The sequence below is a fragment of the Electrophorus electricus genome, chromosome 16, assembly GCF_013358815.1.
Source record: "Electrophorus electricus isolate fEleEle1 chromosome 16, fEleEle1.pri, whole genome shotgun sequence".
Taxonomy (NCBI): domain Eukaryota; kingdom Metazoa; phylum Chordata; class Actinopteri; order Gymnotiformes; family Gymnotidae; genus Electrophorus; species Electrophorus electricus.
The window spans coordinates 10,259,284-10,286,375 of record NC_049550.1 but is presented as its reverse complement, the minus strand read 5'-3'; the positions used below and the strand labels follow the sequence as shown (position 1 = coordinate 10,286,375).

Genomic DNA, 27,092 nt, shown 5'->3' with positions numbered 1-27,092 from the left:
GGTTAAACACAATGACAAACAGGCTACTCTGGTGCAAAAATTCTCAGGGGACATAAAAGAAATAAGATAGATATGAGACAATAACGAACTTCAGGCTTGCACGTCACAGCAGCTACCTAGTTGCTAATATGAGTGTGAGAAAGACAGCAGCGATTCTACAGTCTGTTGGGGCCCTTCGGGAATTCAGGTCTCACACATTGCCACTGCTGTAGTTTCAAGTTTGCCAGCCCTTGGTGGCCACCCAGTGGCTGGGCCCCAAGCAGTTGTCTGCCTTGCCTTAAATTACATTTATAATAGTTTTTAATGTTTTTAAACTATATGTAAATATGACATTTTCTATTTCGGTTTGTCAAATCTCACTTAGTAGTAAATTATATATCTCTAAATAATAGTTTAAGCAACTGAAAAAATCCCAGAGACAACGCCCACGAGACACATTTTCATCTCAGTTTCATTTTGAGTTTGTTCTGCACATAATTTCCAGTAATAATCTGTCCCATTATGCAATAAAACGCTACCTTTAATCAAACTATATAAATACAGTGTAACCAATAGCGGATGAAACTCACGAGTCTGAATTATTCACGCACTGCATGTATTGCCATACGTTTCTTCTCCTTCCACTCCCTTCTGAAATATACTGTCAGCGCTAATTACCTGTGTCTGTAAGAGGTGAATTCTGGTGGATAACAAAATGATTGCATCTCACTGAAAAATCTACTTGGATGTCAGAATGTTTATTACTTACCCTTGTTTTTGTGTGGTCCACTTCCAAATAGAAACCTATTTCAAATATATTCGTATGCAATGTTTAGGAAAAAGCACTACTGTATACCTTGAAGAATACATTGTATAAAATTGTGTTCTGGGGCCCCCTCCTGACTCCCACAATAGGTGAGTGTGGTCCATGTGCGTGAGCAGGGGAGTCGTACGGAAGCACGCAGGGTAACCGGGACTGGTATAACGATTTCCAGTCCTCGGAGTTGGACTCCGTGGACTCCTACTATCCCACAGAGACCTGCCCTAATCCTGGCCTTGCTCCATGGATCCAAAAGGAGGGATGAACCCGCTGGACAATTTTGGGGGGGCTCTGTGTATGGTCCGTTTATGGATACCGGTCGGACTATGAGAACTGGCACTCGGGGGTGGACTCCACTAGATCCTACAACCCCTGCCTGGAAGATTATTTGGACTACGTTGATTAGGGAGAGAAAGGGGAGTGTAGCGACGTCAGTCTGTGGTCAGACATGGGGTCCAATCGTGAGGGGGACACTCTAATGGAGGTGGAAGAGGACCCTCATCGGGATCTTCCCTCTTACAGCGACGCTATAGGCTCCCAGAAGGATGAGCAAGCAAGCTAGCCCGGGTGGCTAGCAGGGAGGCATTGTCGTCAGAGGAGGAAACTCCTCTGCCTAAGGCAAAGGGCCCCAGAGCACATGTGCCTATGCCTAAGCCTCGTGGAGGCAAAAAAGCACCAGTGCCTGCACCTGAACTGGGCAACACAGCTGGTGTGCTTCCCCGTCGTGCACACCGAAGACCAGGACAGCTGCCGCTACCCAAGCCGGCGAAGGACATCCCCCCAGACAGGTCGGCTGGCTGGGGTTCCTTTCCCCTTCTCCGGGCTGTGCCTGTCCCCGTCACCATGCCTGTCCCTATTACACTGAATGTGCCGATCACTTTGTCCCCCTTTCTGTCTGCCCATCCCCGTTAGTGCGTCCCTGTGTCTGTCATCGTCCTGGTCCCTGTCCTGCTTGCGCTGGCTCGTGGCGGGTTATCCGGTCCTTGTTTGGCGTTGCCGCAACCCAATAGGGAGTCACGCCTTTTGGGGGGGCTCTATCATGGTACAGACTCCCCGCCCCCAAACATCTCCGTGTGTGTGTGTGTGTGTGTGTGTGTGTGTGTGTGTGTGTGTGTGTGTGCGTGTATTTTTCTGTATTGCCACACCCCCTTGTGTCGTTCATCTGATCCTTGTTGTGTGTAATTGTCATGCGTGTATATAAGTCTTGTGTTTTATCGTTGAGATTGTCGGTGTTTGAAATTATAGCCTGTGTGCCACATCTGGTTGTTAAGTATGTCAATAAATGTCTGTTTCAACGTGCCTCGTTCCCGCATCCTGCACAAGCCTCCTAACGTCACAGTTCCTTCTTGAAGATATTTAATTTATATGAACTGACATGGAGTCCATCAAAATGTCTATGGAGTTCCAGATTCAGATTAATTTATCTTTATTCACTCTTGTTTGTGGTGCCACATTGGCAGGTACTTTTGAAGTTTTAAAATAATCTAATTACTTTGGGCCAAATTAAAACTACTTTTTTACTCTTGCAGATTTTTCACTTGTCTGGCACAATGTGAATAAGGCTGTGTGGAATTTCTACTTGTTATTAATTTACTTGCATGCAGTATTGTCCAATGTGCTACTGTTGTTCAACGTGCCAGCGTTGATCAATTTGCACACTCTTGCTCAAAATAGCACTATTGTTCAATGTGCCAGTGTTGATGAAAGAGGAAAACAGTGCTAGAATTTATCAATGTTTGCACATTGGACTAAAATGATAAAAATGAAATTTCAGTGGAATATTATAATTTCTTTCTTTTAATCTCATATTTTATATTGATTGTAGAATGAGAAACACTACCAATTTGTAATTTGTTATTACATCTTCATAATTTCGTTATTGAAATCTTGAAATCGTTATTGAAATCTTGTTTTCCATTTAGTAATTTGAAAATGATTAAGGACCGCCATCTAGAGGTGAACTATCATAACTGCAGTATCATTTAAACTGGATTGTAACGTTTGCGCAAGAAAACCGCAAATGAGAATCCAGTTTCAGCCTTGTCAATATTTGAACACTTAGGGGCAGCAGCGAGGTTGTGGAGCTTTCTAGGTACACCATTTTATGTATTCAGGCTTTATATTATGTACTGTTAACACTAGCTTTTTACATTTCAAGTACAAACATTTGCTTTATAAGTCAAAAGAATATATCGCACAGATGCTCTGTCAAACAAGTTATTTGTTAAAGCAGCTATAAATGGCCCCCACTTTTTTAAATGCTCCCCAAAACATTTCTTTGCTGTCTGCTATTTTCCATTAAGATTCCTTAACAGGACACTGCTTCAGTGACAGTGACAGTTCAACGGAACTACAAGGGAAGCAAATACCATACGCTCAAAGAGGGAAAAAAGATCAAGTATTAAAACTATTATTTAATATTAATAATTCTTAAAGTATTAAAAAGTAACAGCTGCTTTTGGAAAGTTTCCTCATGTGAGTTTTAATTGTTATTGTAGTTTTTGTTACTTAGCGCTAGTTGATAAGTGCAAGAAAATGCTATTCTCAAATGAATAGTTATTGGTTATGTAGTTCTGCCATTTGCTGTGTCCAATAAGGGTAGCCTACATACAGATGAAAAGGTTTGATTGTATCTATCCTGGATAAATAAAATAGTGAACATAATAAAACAATAATAGAAATTTTAAAAAAGAAAAGACGAAAATCTGAATCAAACAAAGTTAATCAGGCTTACAGTACTCTACACAGCTCATCAGGTTAATAGTACTGTACATGGTTCATCAGGATTACATTACTCTACACAGCTCATCAGGTTAGTAGTACTGTACATGGTTCATCAGGGTTACATTACTCTACACAGCTCATCAGGGTTAAGAGATGCAATTCAGTGAAAGACTGTTGCTGTTTTTACTGTGTCATAAACAGTTCAAAAACAGTGTGTCCACACCTGTCATTATAAGAACAGAATGTTATATGATCCTGACTGATCTTAGTACAGATTATTTTAATTTTTATCTACTTAATTCCAATTATTTAAAAAATGATTATAAACAGTGTCACTTTTTCCAGTTTACAAAAGGATGTCATCTTTTTATGGCAGCAGTGATTAGTTAATGTGAGATGTACAGAAGTCTAAACAAAAGCATCAATTATTGACTGCACAGTCGTCTGACATTTGAATCTGAAGAAAGTTAGAGAAATGCAATGAAACATGTTCATACACTGACCTACAACATTTACTATACAAAGAGTTAATTACATCATTTGAGATATGACCTAAGCACAAATAATGATATTAAAATAATGATAAAATAATTGGTAATATATTTGTGGCTGGTGATTAGCAGTGGTCTTGACTGAGAAGCATTTAAGTTCATGTCTCCAGGATAAAGGCTTATGGGCTTCCTGTTTGCATTTAAGTTCGTGTCTCCAGGATAAACGTAAGAATGCTGTTCATAGACTTCAGTTCAGCATTCAACACCATTGTTCCTCAGCATCTGATTGGAAAGTTGAGCTTACTGGGCTTGAACACCTCCCTCTGCAAATGGATCCTGGATTTCTTGACTGGTAGACCTCAGTTTGTCTGGATTGGGAGCAGCACTTCCAACACCACTACACTGAGTACTGGTGCTCCCCAGGGCAGCATACTCAGCCCTGTGCTGTTCACACTGCTGACTCATGACTGTGCAGCGAAGCACAGTTCGAATCACATCATCAAGTTCGCTGATGACACGACCGTGGTGGGTCTCATCAACAAAGACAACGAGGAGGTGCAAGAACTGGTTAGCTGGTGTAAGGTCAACAACCTGTATCTGAATGTTGACAAGACAAAAGAAATGGTTGTTGACTTCAGGAGAGCAAGGCGAGATCACTCCCCGCTTGCCATCAACAGCTCCTCAGTGGAGATCGTCAAGAACATCAAGTTCCTTTGGTGTTCACATAGCGGAGAACCTCACCTGGACCCTGAACACCAGTTCCATCACCAAGAGAGCCCAGCACCGTTCTTACTTCCTTCGGAAGCTGAGGGAAGCCCATCTCCCATCACCCATCCTCACTACCTTCTACAGAGGTACTGTAGAGAGCATCCTGAGCAGCTGCATCATTACCTGGTTTGGAAACTGCACCGCTTTTGACCGCAAGACCCTCCAAAGAATAGTGAGAACAGCTGAGAAGATCATTGGGGTCTCTCTTCCCTCCATCACGAACATCTACATAACACGCTGCATTCGGAAAGCCACCAACATTGTGAAAGACCCCACATACCCCTCACATGAACTGTTCACCATTTTGCCATCTGGAAGAAGGTACCGCAGCATCCAGTCCCGCACCTCCAGACTGTGCAACAGCTTCTTCCCAGAAGCCATTAGACTCCTGAACCCTGGCTAACTCCAATTCCAATTCAGATTCCAAAATAGGCACTTCTATACATGCTTATAGACAGTCTCACACACACAAACACACACACACACACACACACACACACACACACACACACACACACACACACACACACACACATACATACGTACATACATCCATACATATATATCTATACACACACTCACACATTGTTTTGCATTGGACTAGTGCTGAAGTCAAACCTCACACAAATAAACTATGCACTCCTGTTGCAGTCTTGCACATTATCCTACTTGCTGCTAGAGTACTGTACTAAACCAGCACTGTACTCTGAACTGTTCTGGCTGCTACCGGTGACTGCTATGTTCAGGGTAGCATGTCACTGATTGCTATGCACAACTCACTTTACATATGCCCAGTACTGTGTACTGTACTAAATTGCACTGTCTACTCATTTTGTATTTTGTATTTGTCCTGTCCTATATTTATTATTGTTTATTTAATGACTTTTTGCACTATATTGGACTGTTTGCACTTGTGTAGCATGTTGTCTGTTGCACTGTTGTTTTTATGTTGCACCATGGTCCTGGAGGAACATTGTCTCGTTTTTGTTGTGTACTTGTATATAGCTGAAATGACAATAAAACCTCTTGAACTTGAACTTGAACTTAAAGGATTATGGGCTTCCTGTTCGCATTTAAGTTCGCGTATCCAGGATAAAGTTCATGTCTCCAGGATAAAAGATAATGGGCTTCTTGCTCGCTTGCTGCTCGTGTTTATTCAGACTATGAGAGTTATTACATGGTGTGCCCACATATACACTGTGATGGTAACTAATGCATTTTCTATTCTATCTTCTGTTTTGAGTAGTGGAGAGCTCACTGGAAACTCCTCCCCGTCATAACTTCCTGTTTTACGCTTTCCAGTAAACGCCGATACATATTTCCCTTTTGTGCAATTAACTTGTGTTTTGTTGTATTCTAAGGCTAGAACTCGTTATATCGCTACGTTGGTGGTCGTAGGGTGTCCCTGAGAGGTAAATGCACTTTTATATACTCTTTTAAATGTCTGCAAAGTTTAGCCATCAAGGTCACTGAATCTCTAGAAGTAGGCATTCTTCTAGAAAATGGACAGCAGTATTGTGAACTTATGAAGCCTCAAATGAGTGGGGAAACAGCTAAATTAGATCACATGTCCCATTGTCTTGTATAATTACTATACCCACACATATATATATATATATATATATAATAAATAATAATTATATATATATATATATATATATATATATATATATATATATATATATATATATATATATAAAATTATTATTTATTTTATTTTTTTCCCCACCGTTTTAATGGTACTCATTCTGGTCTCACATATGGACTTCAGATGCATTTCTGGAGGTTCTTTTAGTAGGTTTACCCCACTAATCTAGTGTTTGGGATAAAAAAATACACATGGTCATATACATGGCAATGTACTGAGTCTTGACATACAAAGCCATAGGTCATGAGCTGTTAAGTGTTCTCTTGTTTCAGCTGTTAAAATCTCCCCCCCCCCCCCCCCCCCACTCCTTCATTGTAAATTCTCACTGCCAGTTACACCATGAAACTGTTTAGGGTGCTTTTATCCCTTTTCCTGGTTCTGGCAGATTATACAGGTTAGTAAACTTTCTCACATCATTTATTGACAAATGGTTCTTTAATTTGTTTGTTGTAAATGACTGGCAGGAATTCACATTATAACTAACATTTTCATTAATTATTTTTTAGACAATGTCTCTGCCGACAAAGATTGTTACTTTGATCATTCAAACTATGAGGTACTACACTGCAATATTCAGATATGCAGTTGCATGTAATTGATTTGTAGTATAAACTGAATTGATTCTAATGTGGATTTCCTCTCCTAGGGTAATTTGATATGTGACGACCAGGAGATTAATTTTAATTCCGAGGACCAAGCCTGTGGATATTTAGGTCTATTAAACAAACCTCTATTTCTACATTGAATCTAGTAATCACTACATCTAGAAGCAATTTAATATTCACAAAATGACAATGTATGCATTTAGCTTTCAACTAACTACTTAGTTTCCATCCATATCTTTGTACAGCAGTATTTTTATTTCCAGTATAACCTTAAAATATGTCTTGTCATTTCTCAGGTCTTCAGAATTTTTCTGTGGATGATATCTCTTGCATGATCTATAAGTCTGAGCACATCAATTGCTCCTGGAGCACACAAACACTTCCTAAGACTGCACAATACTCAGCTTCTTTTCGGCAAGTCTTCGAAATTATGACTTATATGAAATTATATCAAATTATGATTTATTATGAGTGTCATCATTGGATTCCATTATGTTAATTCCTTGGTGAGACATAAGAGCTGTGCGATAGCTCTTTACGCCCATGTGTAACTTGTTTTCTTGTGTTCTTGAATCAGCTTCGAATGCAAAGACGTGGACCATCCTTTACACTGCCTCCAAGATACTGCAAAAGAGAGCATTGAATGCCAAAGCAATTTTTCAATTCATTCAGACATGCTTGTTTTAGTCAACATTTCCATGCCTGGTCATTGGTTTGCCCTTGAAAAAGCATTCTATATAGAATATATTGGTAAGAAATCCTAATAGATGTTTCTGTATCAAAACAAAAATTCCCAAACTTCGGCTATATATTACTTATGTAGCCTTTGTACTCATTCCATAACTTAATGTCTTGGAGGAGAACACAAAAGTAGGTGGTGACATTTGCACAAAAGAATTGTTAACGAAGCTAATGAAGTAACATAAATTATCTGTTTTTAATATTTCAAATTGTGTTGTTACATTTTTTTCCCCCCAGAAAAGCTGGATCCCCCAGAAATAACAACAGCCTTAAACCAGCCAGGATACCTAGAAATAAATTGGTCAATGCCAAAAAATATCAAAAATCTTAATGATTGGTGTTTTACATATGAAATTAAGATCAATAATGAGGTAAGATGTCTTAACATGTGTTGCGACTTTTGATATACCTTTTACTGCCACAGCATGCAGAGACTATTAGCATTTTGTTTGTATTCCTTCTGAAGACTGTACAGTTGACTCACAGGTTGGCATATAATAAAACAAAGATTGACCCGACAAAGTGCTACAGAATTCAAATGAGAACAAAAGTGGGGGATGACTGTGCTGAAGCCAAGTACTGGAGTGAATGGAGTGCAGTTGTTGGTGAGTCATATCATAGCACAAGTTTTAGCATTTTGAGGTTGGCTTTAACTGTGAGTGTATTGATGTATGTTTCTATGCTGTTTGAATTAGAGGTTGGCCCATCTGAGAACCCTCACCAGCTGAACATAGTCATGATCGCTTCCATTGTGTTTGTGCTTCCCATGGTTCTTTTGGCTTTACTGCTGGTGTGCAAGTTCCAAAGGTAACGTGTCTTACTTTGTCTTCTTTCTTATAACTTCTGGGTTTTTGTTTGGTAAAAATATTCTGAGTAGCATAGTAACATTTATGGAACTTATGATTTTCAAATTGGCATCGTTTAAAGGGGGTAAAAAGGAATCATTCACTGGCAAGCATGTGGGCTTAGGTACGAACTGTTGAGTTTGGCCAGAATGTGATCTCCACTCCATCTGTGAATCAATTTGAAATGAAAAAATAGCTCCAAGATTAGCTTTTTTTGAGATTATCTTTTTGGCTCACTTTTTTGGATTAAGATTGACTGACTTCCAGGATTTGCGGACTGCCTTAATTCCGCCTTTATTCCAGTAAAAATAGTGAAAGCAAAGCAGTGAAGTAAATTTGCTGTATAAATTACCCTGACACTTTAAGAATGCCCCAAACCTCTTATGCTTGTCAATTGTAACAGTGAGCAGTAAGGAAGCGGAAGTGTAGAAGAGAGAGCTTTATTAGGGGCAAATCCATATTGAGTCAGTATGACAGTCCAGGGTCATTGAGCCAATATGTAGAGTACTAGGATACATGATAAACAAACAAATGCACATGAAGGCAAACAGGGGAAGCAGGTTAACAGACTAGAAAATGACACACGGACGTAAGGAAAAACCAACGGTTAAGGTAACACAGGCTAACAAACATGCAGACCAGGAGGCACGGAGTACAAACTTACAGGCATACAGATATGGGCCTTCAAAAACATCCAAACATGCACCCATACATTCAATGAACAAACAAGACAGGGTCTAAATACATTAACTAATGAACACTAAACAAGGCACAGGTTCAAATAATGACCGGTGAAATCAAAAACAAGGACTGGAACGGAATGGAGAAACATGTCATGGAAACCATGGAAGCAAGGAGGGACCAACCGTGACATCAATTTAGACAATGTACTGATATTAAGCAAAGGGTGTGATTGTGCAATTGGCTGTGCATTAACACATTTATGCTTTGTCACTTTCTACATTTTCTGGCCTGCATTTTGCTACTAACCCTGCACTACACATTGTAGTTTTCTGCTCTCATCACACTGCGCACTCAGCACACTTATTAGCATTAGTTTGGACAGGGTTTCTTAGACCAGGGAATACAGTAATGAGCAGTGCAGAGGCAGTCTGTGACCTCACCTGGGAAAGACTGTGGTTAACTGACACCTTCTCAAATGTTGAAAAAGATCACATTCACTAGTATGACTGACACATTTGGTCCAATGTGCCAGTCATATTTTGAGACACATTCTCTTTGCTTCTCCAGGCTGTCAGAGAAGTTATTTCCTTCTGTACCAACCCCATCTGGAAATGTTAAAATGCTTCTTGAGAGAGATGATTTCAGTCATGTAAGACAAATTTTTTTGATTCACTTGTCTTTTTATGAATTGGGTTCTTAAAGTAGTTGTTTAAGTTGCTTATTTATGTTCATTGTATATTTGTTATTTATTCAGTTTTCTTACATATTTATATTTTACTTACTAGGTTATGCCACCAAAACATGTTGAGTGGATGTCTGAAGGGGAAATAATTCAAGTGACAAGCTAGAGGTGCATTTAAACACAAATGTCTTTAAGGACAGCATGGTTATCTAAGGTTTGCCCTCAGTGGACAAGCTGGTTATACAGAGGTAGCTAAAGATAACAATAATAGCTTTCCATGTCTCATTGGCCACAGGCCTACGAATGTTGCAATGAAAATTAAGCAAAACAGCTTACAGGCTTGGGTGTGAGGAGGGCTGGACTATGTGGTGCAAGAACATGTATGTACCAGCAGGGAGGGATTGTCAGTCTGTCTTAATTCACTTTCATGTTTGAATGCAACAGGCTATACTGTTCATCACACTGAAAGAACAAAGAATGCAGCATGTATAATGTGGTATATGATTATCATTTATATCAATATTAAAAAGGTCAGGTTACACTGAGTTTCAGAATATCTGCAGTTTCCCTAATTACAACACACTTAAATACTTATAGTTGAAAACATCTTAAATTGCCATGTTTTCATTGCTCATTTAAGCTATTTAGTAGTTTGCTCCAGCTTCTTGTGATGGTTAAAACTTGGTTAGCAATTTAGTGCAAAATTGTAGATTAAATGTCAAAGTAAATAATAAATAGTTTAACTATGTATGCATATGTAACTTGGATTGTTTGCTGTACTTATTTTAGATAAGTATCTGTCATAATTACCAATTAAATAAAAATGATTACTAATTGTACATTATATATAAATATAACACTATTATTGATGCTTTAAAGGCTTTTATGTGCATGAGTGAATTTCAGTTGGCTATCTTTGTGCATGTGAGAAAGAAAGCAGACATCCTTTCCTTTAAGGCAGTAGAGCATTTCACCTGGGTACTTTCCATTCTGGTTGGGTGTCCTGGGACTTGCCTAATTCTAGCTTTGTGTACACCCAGTCCATGTTGCCCATGATCACAACACAAACTGAAATATTTTTGTCTTTTAACTCTGAAATAGACTTTTGAATGGATTGAATCAAGCAAATCACAAGTTTTATTTTGTATTTTTTGACTATTCTTATTTTACTTCGAGTACTACTATTACAGATCCAACTATGCACAGCAGAAGGTGTTTAGTATGACTGCGGATAAACGTGTGTGTAATCTGTATAGCACATGTTGGATTTGGCCACTGTCAGGGGCTTTCCAGGGAGCTCTTCTTTGGTGGGTCTACTATCATCTCAAATTGCTCTCCCGGACATAAAGTAGCTTTTACATGGCTGTAGTTCCTGTATGTATATTTCAGTTATTACCAGAGAGAAGCTGGAAAACTTAATTTGGGCACAGGTAACTTTAGTAAAAAATATACTAATAATATAACAATTATCACAGTGCATCAGGCCCCCAGGCTGTGGGACATGCCCACTGCCACACACACTGCACCTTCCCCATTCACAGTCCTGATTACCTGAATCTGTCTCCTGTTTGCCTCGCTGTTGTGTTCCTCGCTGTTGTGTTCACAAAATATGTCTGGAGTGTTACTGCTACTCTGCTGCATCCTAAAATACATCGAAATCTTCAGTGAGCGCTGTTTTCATTTCTGTTTTTGGCTAGCTTTTATTGTTTCATTTTGCAATGGAGAATAAAGACACTCCAATCTTGCACTTGCTCAGCTCAGGACTACATTGCACTGCGTTAGGGACCTGACACACATTATCTCAAATATATGCTACTTTTGCTCACTGTGGAGTTCTTCTAGAGCCCCTTTAACGTGTAACATAGCATCTCTCCTCTGGGGCACTACTCACATTCCCTCAAGCTCCTACATCTGTTGTTCAAAGGACCCAAGGTGTTCACTCACAGCCTTTCAGTAGGTGCTACCCTCATGGGGTACTGGGCCACAGGAGCCTTCTGGTGGTCCTTGTCCAGCAGTTAATATCCAGCAGGCATATGGTGCCTCCATATGGGCATTGTTGTAGAGTTTTATTCACTTTTCCAGTTTAGGTTCAGGACAAGTGAAAAACACAGCCCAACAAGTATTTACAAAATCAAGAAACTTTATTAGAAAGCATCCATTCTCTCCAAAAAAGAGCAGTTCAGTCCTGAGAGGAAAAGCCAACATTCCATTGTTTGTGTTAATCCTAAATATCCAAAATATTTTGCAGAGGTGAAACCTTCACACTATGACTGATTGTCTGCTTGAATTCTCTTGTGATCAGCTTTTCCTCATTGGCTGTCAAGTTCAAGTTCAAGTTCAAGTTCGGTTTATTCGTCACATACAGTCATACACAGTATAACTCGCAGTGAAATGGTGGAGAGTGCTCTGTCCAAACTGAGGAAGAGAAACAGGGGTGCATAGAGAAAAATATATATATGCAGATAAATATATATATTCTATGTATATATGTATATGTACTTCCTCAGTTTGGACAGAGCACTCTCCACCATTTCACTGCGAGTTATACTGTGTATGACTATGTATGTGACGAATAAACCGAACTTGAACTTGAACTTGAACTTGAACTATTCTATGTATGTACAAAATATATTAACAATGTATGTACAATATATGTATATTATGAATATATACACAATGTACAATGTATATGGTTGAGTATATATGTACACAATCTACAGAATGTACAGTGCAGGTGTAATATGGTTGGGTATATATGTACACAATCTACAGAATGTACAGATCCATTTTGTATAATAACATATCTACAGTTGTTGTGTAACAAGGTAATTGAGTATAAATCTATATATACAGATGTACAGATATACAGTCATGTTACATGGTGGTGGTGGTCCCCACAGTTTATCAGTTTCCCTGATTCAGGGCCCGAATGGCCTGTGGGAAGAAGCTCCTCTTCAGCCTGTCTGTCTTGGTCTTCAGGGAGCGGAAGCGCCTCCCTGACCTCAACAGAGAGAAGAGTCTATTGTTGGGATGGGTGGGGTCCTTCACAATGTTCCTGGCCTTGGTCTGGCACCGCTTGTAGTAGATGGTCTGCAGGTCAGGAAGTTCCGTGTGAGTGATACGCTCTGCTGAACGCACTACCCTTTGGAGTGCTTGTCTGTCCTGCTTGGTGCTATTCCCAAACCAGACTGTGATGTTCCCCATGAGGATGCTCTCGATAGTGCAGGTGTAGAAGTTCCACAGTACTTTGGAGGGCAGTCTGAAGTCTCTTAGGCGTCTGAGGTGGTAAAGACGCTGACGAGCCTTCTTTGCCAGGGAGTTGGTATGGCGGGACCAGGACAGGTCCTGCGAGATGTGAACTCCAAGGTACCTGAAACTATCTACTCTCTCCACCGTGGTTCCACTGATCCTCACAGGTTGGTAGTGCCGCTCCTGCTTCTTGCTGCAATCCACGATCAGCTCCTTTGTCTTACTGACGTTTAGGAGGAGATTATTTTCCTGGCACCAGTTTTCCAGGTGTTTAATCTCCTCCAGGTAGGCCCTCTCGTCGTTGTCCGAGATCAGACCCACGACAACGGTGTCGTCAGCAAACTTGACAATGATGTTAGAGCTGGAAGTGGCTATGCAGTCATAGGTGTACAGTGAGTAGAGCAGGGGGCTTAGGACACAACCCTGAGGAGCTCCAGTGCTGAGGGTGAGGGTGGATGAGGCGCAGTTGTCCACCCGTACTGATTGTGGTCTGTCTGTTAGGAAGTTGGAGATCCAGTCGCACAGGGATGTATGCAGTCCTAGATCCCCCAACTTAGTAGTGAGTAGGGAGGGGATGATAGTGTTAAATGCTGAACTATAGTCGACAAATAGCATTTTAACATAATTTCCCCTCCCTTCGTCCAGGTGAGTCAGTGTAGTGTGGAGCAGATGTGCAATTGCATCGTCAGTGGAGCGGTTGTGGCGGTATGCAAACTGCAGTGGGTCCATGGAGGCTGGCAGTGAAGATGTGATGAAGTCTCTGACTAGGTTTTCAAAGCACTTCATCACGACTGATGTGACGGCGACAGGGCGGTAGTCATTGAGGTCGGAGGGTCGAGGTTTCTTCGGGACGGGGACGATGGTGGACCGCTTGAAGCTGGACGGGAAGATACCGAGCGTCAGGGAGAGATTGAAGATGTCGGTGAATACCGGGGCTAGCTGATCTGCGCAGGCTTTGAGGACCCTCCCGCAGATACCGTCTGGTCCCATCGCCTTCCTGGTATTCACCCTTTTAAACACTCTCCTCACGTCGCTCTGCGTGATGATGAGAGGGCGCTGTTCTATGGTGGGCCCCGCGCATGTGCCATTGGCTGCGCCGATAGTACCATTAGCACTAGCGCCGTTAGCATTGGCGCTGTTAGCATTTGCGCTGCTAGCATTAGCGCTGCTAGATGGAACTGCAGACTGTCAGATGGTTGATGTAGCTACAGTAGATATGACTTGAGTATCGGGTCAGACTGACTTCAGTAATGTCCTCAATTATCAGCATTAATGCATGATACGTACTTAGAAATGTACTGTGAGCTTGGCATGAGCTGGATCTATTCATAAGTTTTATTACCTCTTTCTTGTGTTTTGCAGTACGTTTATTGCTCCGTGATAGCCATCGACACATCTTAGCACACTCCCAGTGCCCAAGGCCGCATACAAGTATAAAAAATTATAATCTGATTATTCCACATTATTCTTTTTGTTCAATTTATCAACTATAATAATTTAACCTCAGTACTACCCTGGAAATATTGGGGCAGAGAAAAATCATGGAAAGTACACAAGTAAAGCATGCATTCACCCTTAAGTTCAGCTGGTGTAAACCAATAACAACATATTTTTTTCGATTGTTGTCATTAGCGAAATACTAGTTATTTCCAAGAAGATGTAAAGGTTGCACGGTGTGAGCTGCAGAGGAGAACTGGCGATACTATGGAATCATCAGAATAATCCATCTCTGGATAATAACTGGACATGAAGCATGTGCCATTTGGCTGTATTTTCATATTTCCTTTTTTGTTTGAATGGAAATGGTAACAAATTACTTTCTCAAATTTCAAGTATTTTGATGAATGATAATATTTGTTGTAATATATATTTTATTGAAGGCAACTAATTTATTTGATTTCCATTAACATATATTTCATTAATCATATATATCATATATGTTTTGGCACTGTTTTAGTATCTTATTATCCTGATGTTTTATGAATTTACACTGCAAAAAAAGACTACACATTATGGCCTCATGAGCCAGAATATGGAACAAAACCTTTTTAGACCAAAACAGTACCATCTACATGACATGTCTATATAAGCACTGGACAGCTTGAGTAAACATACCAGAAGATGACCACAGTGCCCCAGAACAGATCTTGAATTAGGGAACAAATGTGACCACACAATGACAACATAGAAATGTGTATGTAGCTACATGGTAAACTGAACTTTCAGTTCACCACTATAAAGGAACAATCTATTTTTTGGAAGGTACACTGTTACGAAGACTGAAAACTTATTGCCTGTTTCTACTCAGACTGAAAAAAGGTTAGAACATGCACTCTGAAGAGAGCCAACTGTGGAGCAAACCGTATCATATCAGATTATATCATCTAATTTTGTCATCTCACATTGCAAGTTTGCTCAACCTATCAACTTACCCTGCTGTGTACTCAGCTGTGATTGCAACACATTAAGAGAAGTTTGGATGCCTCATGAGACATTGAACTGTGTATGAATGCTTTGCTATATATATTCTCTTAATGTGTCATACTCGCAGCTACACAGCAGGGTAGGTTGATTATATATTGCTCCTAGTTATTGGGTCCAGGTGTTTCTGCCACTAGCTAGCAATCTCCACAAACAGTAACAATAGAACCCATCGTAATGAAGGGCTCAGTGACTTTAAACATGGCACTGTCATAGGATGCCACCCTTACATTAAAGGTTTGTGAAATTTCTGCCTTACTAGATCTCAGTCAACTGCAAGTGTTATTATCGTGAGATAGAAGTGTCTAGAAGCAACAGCTGTTCAGGCCTGAAACAATAGACCACACAAAGTCACAGTACTGATGTATGCAGCATGTAAAAATCGCATACAATGTGATTGCATACAATGACATTTTAGACAATTATATATTCCCAGTGTTGTTGCCCTTTCATGTTGTAGCATAACTGTGTCCCTGTGCACAAAGCGAGGTTCATTAAAACATGCTTGATTATGTGACGGGGGCAGCACAGAGGAAGCGAGAAGCAAGGTCGAGCCAAAGTGCTCTTTATTCTCCATTTAAACAATCAGTTTGAAACCAAAACCAACAAATGGGAATACACGTTTCAGTTCCCCGAATAGCGGTGAACAGAGTGGAATCCCGTAGTCCCATAGACCACTAATGTGCAGCGCTATCTCTCGGGACCTGTGGGTTTAAATAAAGAAGGTAAACAAGGAACAGGTGGAGATAATTAAAAGGTAGGTGATTTGGGAGCAGGGCAGGTATGTGATCCCTAGCAGGAGTGACCGTGTCCCTCCCGTGGGATGACCAGCCAACCGTGACAGAACCCCCAGCAGAGTCTGGATAACAGAGTCCCTTGCAGTCTTCAAATGCAGACTGAAGACCCATCTATTTGTAGAATATTTAAATGACCACTGACCCTATACTGACTAACTGAAACTACTTATTGTAGGGTATTGTTTATTACACTGATGTTGACTGCTCCTTTGTTGCACTTATTGTTGTCCAAGATAGAGCTTATGTATTTTGCACTTCTAGGCATTTCAGAATTGATCCCTGTATTTCAATAGTATTCTAGTTCATTGGTATATAGGACTCTAATGTACTAGGATGTATTCTATGAATAAATGGCAAAGCACTTTTGTAAGTATTACAGTGGTGAAGGTACTTCACTAGTAATCAGAAGGTTGCCAATTCAAAACCCACCACAGCCAGGTTGCCACTGTTGGGCCCCTGAGGAAGACCCTTAACCCTCAGTTGTTCAAGTTGTGTTCAGTCATAATTGTAAGTTGCTTTGGATAAAAGCATCAGCTAAATGCTGTAAATGCATAAGAATGTCCGCCAAATGCTGTAAATATATAGCATTTAATAATGCAATATAGGATATACTGGTAAACACACACAGTGGATAACAGTTAATGGTACTTACTTGCTCTGTTAAAAGTCAGACTTGTCAGTAATCAGGGATAAAACTCAGTGAACTATGCTCCACTTGCTTAGCCTGACATTTGTGTTTGAGGTAGTGAGGGAGTTAAGGTTTTTGTCTTACTTTTGTTTTCACCCAGGTTAGCACAAAGTCCAATACGAGAAGTGTTGACAATCCTTAACTTTGATCTTAAATTATCTGGCTGTGACGGTGGCAGAGGGAGGGAGCGAGAGGTGAGGCAAAGTTAAAGAGTCTTTATTTTCCATGATTTGAGCAATGGTACAAAATAAGCGGGCTGCAAGGCAAAAATAAACACCCGTGACAGTTTCAGGTTTCAGGGTTCAGGAAATGTCACCGGGTGAGCCAGCTGCGAATTTCTTCTTGTGAATGATTTTACATGTTTTATGTCAGTGAATCACCATAGACTAGAAACATTGAATTCACCATTGACTAGAAACCTCATTTCACCAGTCTCTCAGTGGTATGCCTCTTTGACTACTTGGAAAACCACATTCACTCCCCCACATCTAGACAGGGTCATAATAACTATAATCAGGTTTTGAGGCCACTGGAAGGGCTCTGAATATGTGGTCAAGGAAAAACACAAGCAAAAATAAAAAAGAAAGACACACCATTGCAACAAACAAAATTGTAGGATAGTCCAAGAAAAGTAATGCATACAATTTCAAGAGAAAAAAAAACTTTTAAAAGTTGCCTTTGCCACTTATGGTTCTGTACAGATGACAAAGGACCTACTTCCATTCTAGGAAGTGATAATGGGAAGCCATCCTTAGAGCATTACAAAAAAGTACTTTCCACTTTGTCTCTCCACTCACTGCCTAGATTTGCTTCCTGACTTAATGGAGTCAAAGTTTCAAAATATTCTATACATATGAAGACTGATATCAAAACTATGTATTTTATGTATTTCCTTTGTGACAAAATATCAGTGATATGGAATGTTGGTAGTATGGAAGAGCTAAAGAATGAAAAATTCCTCAACAAACAGGAGGGGAAGTAAAAGCTTTTTAAAGTATATATAAGCCAAGCTCACAAGAGCACGGAGCTATGTCATTTCTGGTGACTTATGGTCAGTGAAATTCACTGAGTGATTCAGTGATTCACAGAGATAGTACATAGTGAGCCACTGGGGAGTTTAGAAAGTAACTTTATACTGATAGTACATAATCTAAATATTTTTATCTTAGAAACCAGTGAATGACAGAAACAGAAAATTGTGATTTCTTGTCAGTCATTCAAGGAAAGGTTAGGAGTTCTTATTTGTAGTGTGGACAACTTTTAGAGGTCCAGATGACAAGCCCAGTACTCTGATAGCTTGTAGGTCTAACTGTAATCACAAACCTGCTGCTTGGTTGCTCCATTGAACTCAGTTACTTCATTTTAATCATCTGGTGTGTGTGTGTGTGTGTGTGTGTGTGTGTGTGTGTGTGTGTGTGTGTGTGTGTGTGTGTGTGTGTGTGTGTACATTTGTTTTATATTTGATAAGATTTAGGTACAGAAGCAACAAGAAGAGCTACAATGATTAATATTTGAATGTGAAACACTTAATTATTTGCTATGACTTCTCAATGCTTTAAAAAATCATTTACATTCCTATATATACATCTTTAAACACACTTTGTTTTGAATTGCAATAAAAAATGCATATATGCTGCTGAATTAAAATGTTTATACAAATTATAAATTGGTCAAAAAGATTTCATGGCAGCTTTAAATATTTCTACTGCCACTTTGTGGAATTATTCTTAGAAGCATGACTCCTGGAGATATATGAAAAAAATGTATAGCCTCTATCTCTCTCTGTGTATCTCTCTCTTCCTCTCTGTTCCTCTCTCTTCCTTTGTCTCTTCCTCTCTCCGTGGGTCATGTCAGATCATCACATTTCCATGTAAGATAGTTTTGCCACTGAAAGAACACATAACATTAAGACAGCCATAATTTAGAACTGAAACATGGTAATGACAGGACTGCGCACTTGGTTTGACAGGTTTTGTCTTTATTTGGACTTAATGTGTAAGACAGACAATTTCTAAATGACTAAGGAAAGTGAGGGGGCTTCCCTAGCCTAGCAATGCAAATTATTACAAAATAGGTTGATCAACATGTTTTGATCAACAATCATGCATATGCAGAATATAAGAATTTTTTTTTTTTAAGTCAGAGGGTGCAGTGTTGGGTGGGTGTAGTGTGAAATACATGTGTCATTGATGTTCCATTAGCAGGACAGTAAAAGGTCCTGTTGTTATTGCTCAATGTAATCTCCATTGGTGATTAACAGTTAATTACAACAAACAAATACATTTTGATATAATCCCAAAAGAAAGAAAAAAACTATTGATTCAACACATAGAGAATAGGTGCCCAGGGGTAGTTGGTGAATTTCTTTAATAAACATAGAGCCTCTGTGATAAAGATATGTATAATTAATTGTTTTCCAGACTGAAAAATTTGACATGGTACTTTACTGTTACACAACTGCAAGTCATTTAAGGATAAATAAAATTCTGCCTAATTGTGCATGGATACTACAATACCTTAGGGTTAAGTTAATTTTGGTTAAGTAACCAAAATTGCTCTTAACTGTGTTGCTTAAGTGTTTGATAAAACTAAATAAGAAAAGCTTTGGTAAGAAATTTTCTAATGTCTGTCTGGAGCATATGATGCCTATTTTTAGAGTGTAATAGTTGGGGATTTGAACCAACATTATGTGGTCATGTATACCAAACGTTTTTGACAGAATGCAACAACTACCCACCCTGGCTTTCATTATGTGCTTTGTGAGCTAATTGGTTTAAAGTGTTAAAATGTGTTAAAATGATTGTCCATAGTAATTAACCATACAATAAAATTGTGGAAGATATAGATTAGGTTGAAAAACACTGGAATATTTCTTTAAGGATCACACTTTTGTTGATTTAGTGCATAGAAACCCTCAGATGAACCACAATCTGGTCTATTGTAGCTAGTTGATTTCTGGTGTAGTACTGAAGTGTAGATCATTGAGGGGTCCACAAGAACTACTGAACTGAACAATTTAAAAATATTATTGGACCCTTTTTGATGAAACGACTACCCCCGCCCCCCCGCCCCCCCCCCCCCCCCCACACACACACACACACAAATGCACACATCTCACCTGGGTTTGATCTGTCCTCCACACAGAGGTTTGCTTTCTCCAGGGGATACAGAAGAGGAACCATGTGGTCAGGTGTGTGTTTTCTGTAGCACTCAATGAGCTCATCCAGTGATGGGAACCACTGGGGTTTCGCTCTGTTGATGGTCTTTAATGGTCAAAATGAATGATAAGAATGTTTACTCTTTTATGTTGCACACACAATATTAATTGTAAAAGGTTTTAAACCAGATTGTTCAGGGAATTATCATGGTGATGGAAGTTGTGTCTTTGAATTAAACAGTCTCACACATCATGAGACAATTGTAAAGGTTTCCTGGAATGAGCTGACTTTTTGTTGATAACCTTTAAAATCTAATTTGTTTGTGTAAAAAATGCTGCTTTTGAACCTCCTAAGCAGAATCTCTGTCCAAATCTGGGCAGTACACACTACAGAAGGATGTAAAGTGATTAGTTACACACTTCTGAAATAAGACAACAAGAAAGATGCATTAAATTCGCTGACATATTAGTAGATAGTCTGCCACTGTGAACAGTGAACAGTTATTCTAAATGCTTTTGTGAATTTCTATATGTTCCTGATCTATTGTGATGATTATGGCCTTGACTGATAAAAGACAAATATTTTTGGTCTGAGATCTTGGTGCTCAGTTTCCCCATTAGTGTGGACACATATCCTCTTTTAATCTATGCACTCACACAGAATGCTCAGTGCAGTCCTGGTATAGTGGAGACCTGGCAGATCGACCATACTGTGACAAACCACAGACTCAATAATGTAGCATTTATAGCTGCAAACTGTGACCACAAATGTGCCTTGCTCCTTGTCTCTATTGTCTGCATTGCTGCATTGCACGATATATTGTAACAGTGAATCTCTAGCAATGAAAATACTCAAAGCAGCCTGAAAACAATGTATGCTCATTATTGCAATTGTTGGATATATTGTGGGGCTGTGTTGTAGAGTTCTTGGCTAAAATTGTAAAGCTGATTAGGTTATGTATTATAGGAGTGGGGTTACAAAAGGTGCTTTGCGTTATTTCAGTTGCCCTTAATGACCACTAAGTGTATTTAAACAAGAAAATGTGATGTGCATTCCAAAAACAATTATAAAGCTTTTATTTATTTGTCTTTTTTAGGATGTTCTTGTTAAAACTGTTTAAAGTTTGAACATTTAAAATAAATGTTTAATATATAACTGAAGTAATTGAAAATAAATAAACAGAGGGCCTTTATCAGCGGTGCAAGCAAAGTGCTTCTGAATTAGTAGTAGGAAGAGCCTGTTTATATATGGAAAAGTAGATGTTTACATCCTAACATTCACGGGGTGTGTATCTCAATATCCTTTTCAAAGTCTAGGTTCTGTATAATTCAAAATATAGGTGACTAGGCCAAATACTGTAAAGTTTATATACAGCATATGCACTATACAGAGACAGGCTTCAGTCAATTTTTAATGTGAATACAAACCATTTTAAATGTTCCAGAATCTGTACACATAACCACTCTCTACACATAATCAGAATCAGGTAAACAGATAATCAAACTGTATACAATAAATATACTGCATTTGGACATTAGACCACAGTAGAAATCAGAGTCTGCTCACCTCAACAGCCCAGCCTAGAGATGTGTGCTCAATTCTGTAGGTGTGCACAAATGGTGTTTTCCTTAGATAAAAAGATATGTGACTAAAAGTTTTATAAAGTTGTCATAGATCTGATGTGATTTTCAAAAGTTGCATCAAAGGTTGGATGTTCAAATTAGGTGCCACTTTATTCATACCACCACTGTTACTGTGTAACTATACCATTAATTATAATGTAATGTCCTGAGTAAAACAACACATACTGTGTACACACTGATACTCTGTTTCCACTGTGTAACGTACAGAGTATCAATGCATTGTTAAAGACCGTGAGAATATTACACCGTGATTAATGATATATGTTCACTGTGGCAGTTTAATTTGAACCATTACCAAGCATATCCATTCAGATGTTTCAGGGCATTTCAGAAAGTAAATCAATGTGTAGAGAGTTTGAGACTTTTCTGCCACAGTAGCTTATTTTACGCTTTAAACAGATAAAGAGAAAGTCTATTGATTTTTTTGTAAATGTACTATTGCTTCAAGCTAGTATTTACAGTGAAAAGATTCCTAACAGTTAAACAAGACAAATTAACTCACTGAACAATACATTTAGTGCATTTTGAATGCCCAAATAAAGAACATTTGATATGCGATAATAGTTTTCACATCCTTGATTATTAATGATAATAATAATAATAATAATAATAATAATAATAATAATAATAATAATAATAAGATGATGATGATGATGATGATGATGACGACAAAGAGGAAGAGATGGAATTATGACGTCTAAATTTTTCATAAATTGTCAGTGGGGCGACTTTGTTTTTTAAAGGAAGACGGTGAAAAGTTATCTATAGGCAGTTAAAATAAAAGCATGCTTAAATCGTTCTTACCTGACGCAAAGGCAAAAAGCCCCGCGCACGCTTTGGCTGTCCCTTAAAAGGAAGCTCCCATCTTTTCCATGTTTTTCCAGTAGTCTCTCTGCACCCTCTTTGTCAATGTGCCCATAGTACACACAACTGAGCATTTTACCAAGATGAGTGTTTGATGAAAAGCTGTGTGACTGATGTGAAAGGCTTTTTCACGCACGCTAATAAAAGAGGCGTGGCAAAGAATGTCAAGATATTCGCATGTTTTACTTCGCAAGAAAATGCATGTTACATATATGACCCACAAAATTATATAATAGCCTATACATAAAATAAGTTATGGAGTAGACCACGCCGGCAGGGAGTTATCGAGACGAATCAAGTGAGTGAATGGAGTGCTTATTGTAAAAATAACAAAGCACTGCGGTGAACAAAAAAAAAAAAATCAAAGGAAAAAGATTATAGCTCTGGAATTAGTTCTCAAGGCGTAAAAAAGTGCTGTACAGATGAACTATAAACCTTGATATAAGAGTTAGCAGAGTCTGAATACACATATAAATTATAAACATGAGAAGTGCAGCCTTGGAAGTTGTTCAACAGTAATGGTACTAATCATGTGAATTGGAGCAGGGCAGATGTGATGTGCGTGTGGGTATGTGAGTGTGGGTGTGACAGCGTGTGTGTCTCTTGAGCAGGGTGCCTGTCACACCGTGACTGTATCCCCTGAAGATCCCGCCGACCTCCAAGAGCAGGGACTGCCTGGTCGACGAGAGGCTGGTTTGGTTGGCTGCGAATGATGGAAGGAGTGCAGGTCGGGATCCAGGATTTGGGAGACAGGCACACAGCTTCTCTCTTCCAGGCTGTACTCCTCCCATTCCATGAGGTACTGCAGCTTTTTCTGCAAGTCCAACAGGGCAATCATATTATATGCTGGACCCCCCTCAAGCTCCAGCAGTGGCAGCAGCCCTCCTAGGGGCCCCATGACCACAGGCATCAAGTTAGAGATGTGGAAGGCCTACGATGCACGCCTGATCTCCGGCATGCCCACCCTGTACATCTTGTTTATTCAGCGAGGATGGTGTACAGACCTGCATATTTGGCCACCAGCTTCCCAGTGGGTCCCATCCAGCCATCTTTGGTCACTACCCATGCCCAAACTGGGAGAAGAACACAGACCACCAAGCCTGCCTGGAATTTGGCATCTTAGTGGTTTGGAGGTAGTGTGAAGTGGTGCTATGCTCCCTCAAGCCAGTGCCTCCACTCCTCAAAGGCCATCTTCATTGGCAGTAAATTCCAGTCACAGAACCATAATTCTAAGAGGTGACCTCCATTGAAGGGAGTGGCATTTCTCTTCCAAGAGGAGGTTGTAGGTGATTGTGAGGTGGATGACATCATTCAGGGAAGCCATCTCCTGTTTTCAGGCAAGTGCTACCTGCAGTTCCTCTCTTAAACCCTCATTGAAGGTATACATGATTGATGGTTTATTCCACCATAATGGCAGCTAGTGTCTGGAACTCCAAGGTGCAGACTGCATCTACAAACATTTGTGAAAGAATGGGTCACTCTCAGGAGCTCAGTGAATTCCAGTGTGGTACTGTGACAGGATGCCACCTGTTCAACAAGTCCAGTCATGAAATTTCCTCGCCACTAAATATTCCACAGTCAACTGTCAGTGGTATTATAACAAAGTGGAAGTGATTGGGAATGACAGCAACTCAGCCACAAAGTGGTATGCCACGTAAAATGACAGAGCGGGGTCAGCAGATGCTGAGGCGCATAGTGTGCAAAGGTCTGCAACTGGCCTTCAGATTAGCTCAAGAACAGTGCGTAGAGAGCTTCATAGAATGGGTTTCCATGGCCGAGATGCTGCATCCAAGCCTCACATCACCATCGCAATGCAAAGCGTCAGATGCAGTGGTGTAAAGCATGCCAGCACTGGACTCTAGAGCAGTGGAGACGTGTTCTCTGGAGTGACGGATCACGCTTCTCTGTTTGGCAGTCCGATGGATAGGTCTGGGTTTGGCAGTTGCCAGGAGAACAGTACTTGTCTGACTGCATTGTGCCAAGTATAAAGCTTGGTGGAGGGGGGATTATGGTGTGGGGTTGATCTGCAGGAGTTGGGCCTGACTCCTTAGTTGCAGTGAACTGTTAATGACAATTTCATTCTCCCAACTTTGTGGGAACAGTTTGGGGATGGCCCCTTTCTGTTTCAACATGAGTGCGAACCAGTGCACAAAGCAAGGTCCATAAAGACATGGATGAGCGAGTTTGGTGTGGAACAACTTGACTGGCCTGCATAGCGTCCTGACCTCAACCCGTGCTTCTGGAATGAATGGTCAAAAATTCACATAAACACACTCCTAAACCTTGTAGAAAGCCTCCCCAGAAGAGTTGAAACTGTTATAGCTGCAAAGGGTGGGCAAACATATTAATGCGTGTGAAGACAGACGAGTGAATACTTTTGGCAATATAGTGTACACACAAGTAACAAATGATAGGACAAAGGATGCACATATGGTGTCTTTACTGCCTGAGACATAATACCACAAAAGGCACTGAAACACCCCCTCCCCTTCCTTGAAAACCCACATTTGCAAACAAATCAAACAGAAACCTCTCACATGAGGCTTTGCTGAGTTTTTTTTTTTTTTTCTTGAGAGACGCAGGAAACAGAGATAATGACCAAAGTTCATGAGCTCATGGAACATTGACCAAAGGTTGTAGGCCCTTTACCTTTCTTCAACACAAATCATTAATCTATACCTCACGCACCATAAACAGTATGTTAGTTTTTCTCAGTTGCTTTGGGCTAATTCTCAAATGTAAATATTTTCAAAGCAACATGCAAAATCTCCATACCACTGTATGGAAACTCATTCTTTTAAACAAATTTCAAATGTTTTCGCTATCAAATGTTTATCTATACAAATGAGTGAGTATAATTGTCTACCAGTTAGCACACCTATCAGAGGGCATATAGCTCAAGAACATATAGTTCAAGAAAGTACTGTGTCATCTAAGGGACATCAAAACCCCACTGCTGGGCCCCCTGCAATTTGCCCACTGTGCCAACAGGTTGGTGGACAATGTGGTGAACATGGGTCTTCACTTAATCCTTTATCTTCAATTTATGCAAGAATTCTGTTCTTAGATTTAATCTCAGCATTTAACACTATCATCCTGGCATGACTACACAGTAAATTATCAAGCTCAGAGTGCTGGCCTCAACCTGCTTGTGGATCACCAACTTTCTCACTGGTAGAACGTACCTGGTGATATTGGGAAAGTTCAAATCAAGAACCCAGACCGTCAGTACTGGTGCCACACAAGGCTGTGTACTCTCCCCACTTATTTTCTCACTGTAATGACAAATGACTGCACCTCTATGGATCCCTCAGTCAACATCCTGAAATTTGCAGATGATAGCACATCGGTCTCATATGTGACGGTGATTAATCGCCTTACAGACAGGTGGTGGACCAGGTTATCTTGAGGAGCATCCAAAATAACCTGGAGCTGAACACAGTGAAAACATCAGAGATAAGAGTGGACTTCAGGAGAAGTCCTCCAACCCTGTCAACACTGACCATTCTTGACAGAACTGTGTTGGCAGTGGAGTATTTCAAGTTCCTGGGTACTACAATCACCAAGGACCTGAAGTGGGACAGTAACATCACCTCCATCATCAAGAGAGCCCAGCAGAGGATGTACTTCCTGCATCAGCTGAGGAAGTTCACCCTGCCCTAGGAGCTGATGGCCCTGTTCTACACTGTCATCATAGAATCATCACCACATCCATACAGTGTGAGGCAGGTCAGCCACCAAGCATGACATGAGCCAAATGAGCCAAAGCAATTGAGAAAAACTGTAAAGATTATTATGGTATAGAAACATGGTGACAGGACTTCATATGAATATGCATTCAAACCTTTTATCTAATTAATGGAGCCTCAAGCATTAGCTAGATCAGCACATATGGTACATCCATATTGTACATCTTACTTATGGGTCTGTTCACTTATGCTGCCAGCTCTTTGCTCTCCTCACATTTTACAGTGTGAATACAAATGCTGTTTCCTGTGATAGTTCAAGGTTGTTGTTTTTTTTTTTCTTTTTTGGTCTTATTTTCAGGATGTGGTAAAAACTGAACTTTCATTCCAGCTGCATATATGTCTCAGGCAAACATCACTGTATCCTCAACACCAAATCCTTACTCTGAGTTTGCCACTAATGATAGTCCTAATAAATCAATATGGAAACATAGAATACCATGGACTGGAATTATACTTGTGAATATATGATTTTTTTC

At 39.9% G+C, this 27,092-nt stretch overlaps 2 protein-coding genes across 3 annotated transcripts; one reads left to right on the top strand and one right to left on the bottom strand.

The window, feature by feature from the left end:
- The first annotated feature begins 6,098 nt into the window (after positions 1 to 6,098).
- Positions 6,099 to 11,424, top strand: LOC113577390 (interleukin-5 receptor subunit alpha-like). Its single transcript, XM_027010013.2, has 11 exons — positions 6,099 to 6,194; positions 6,763 to 6,824; positions 6,937 to 6,986; positions 7,077 to 7,143; positions 7,332 to 7,449; positions 7,613 to 7,785; positions 8,014 to 8,147; positions 8,243 to 8,381; positions 8,472 to 8,583; positions 9,873 to 9,954; positions 10,091 to 11,424. Exons 2-11 carry the CDS (start codon positions 6,770 to 6,772, stop codon positions 10,151 to 10,153), a joined length of 993 nt encoding a protein of 330 aa, XP_026865814.2. The 5' UTR covers positions 6,099 to 6,194; positions 6,763 to 6,769; the 3' UTR covers positions 10,154 to 11,424.
- A 7,343-nt stretch (positions 11,425 to 18,767) lies between these two features.
- On the bottom strand, positions 18,768 to 22,941 carry LOC113578522 (SH2 domain-containing protein 1A-like). 2 transcript variants are annotated; one of them, XM_027011820.2, is made up of 4 exons: positions 22,808 to 22,941; positions 21,927 to 21,987; positions 20,321 to 20,465; positions 18,768 to 19,089 (listed from the first exon to the last, which is right to left on the bottom strand). In XM_027011820.2, exons 1-4 carry the CDS (start codon positions 22,939 to 22,941, stop codon positions 19,061 to 19,063), a joined length of 369 nt encoding a protein of 122 aa, XP_026867621.2. In that variant the 3' UTR covers positions 18,768 to 19,060. The 2 variants fall into 2 exon arrangements, with proteins under 2 accessions (XP_026867621.2, XP_026867622.2); XM_027011821.2 differs by having other exon boundaries at positions 21,927 to 21,960.
- Positions 22,942 to 27,092: the final 4,151 nt, after the last annotated feature.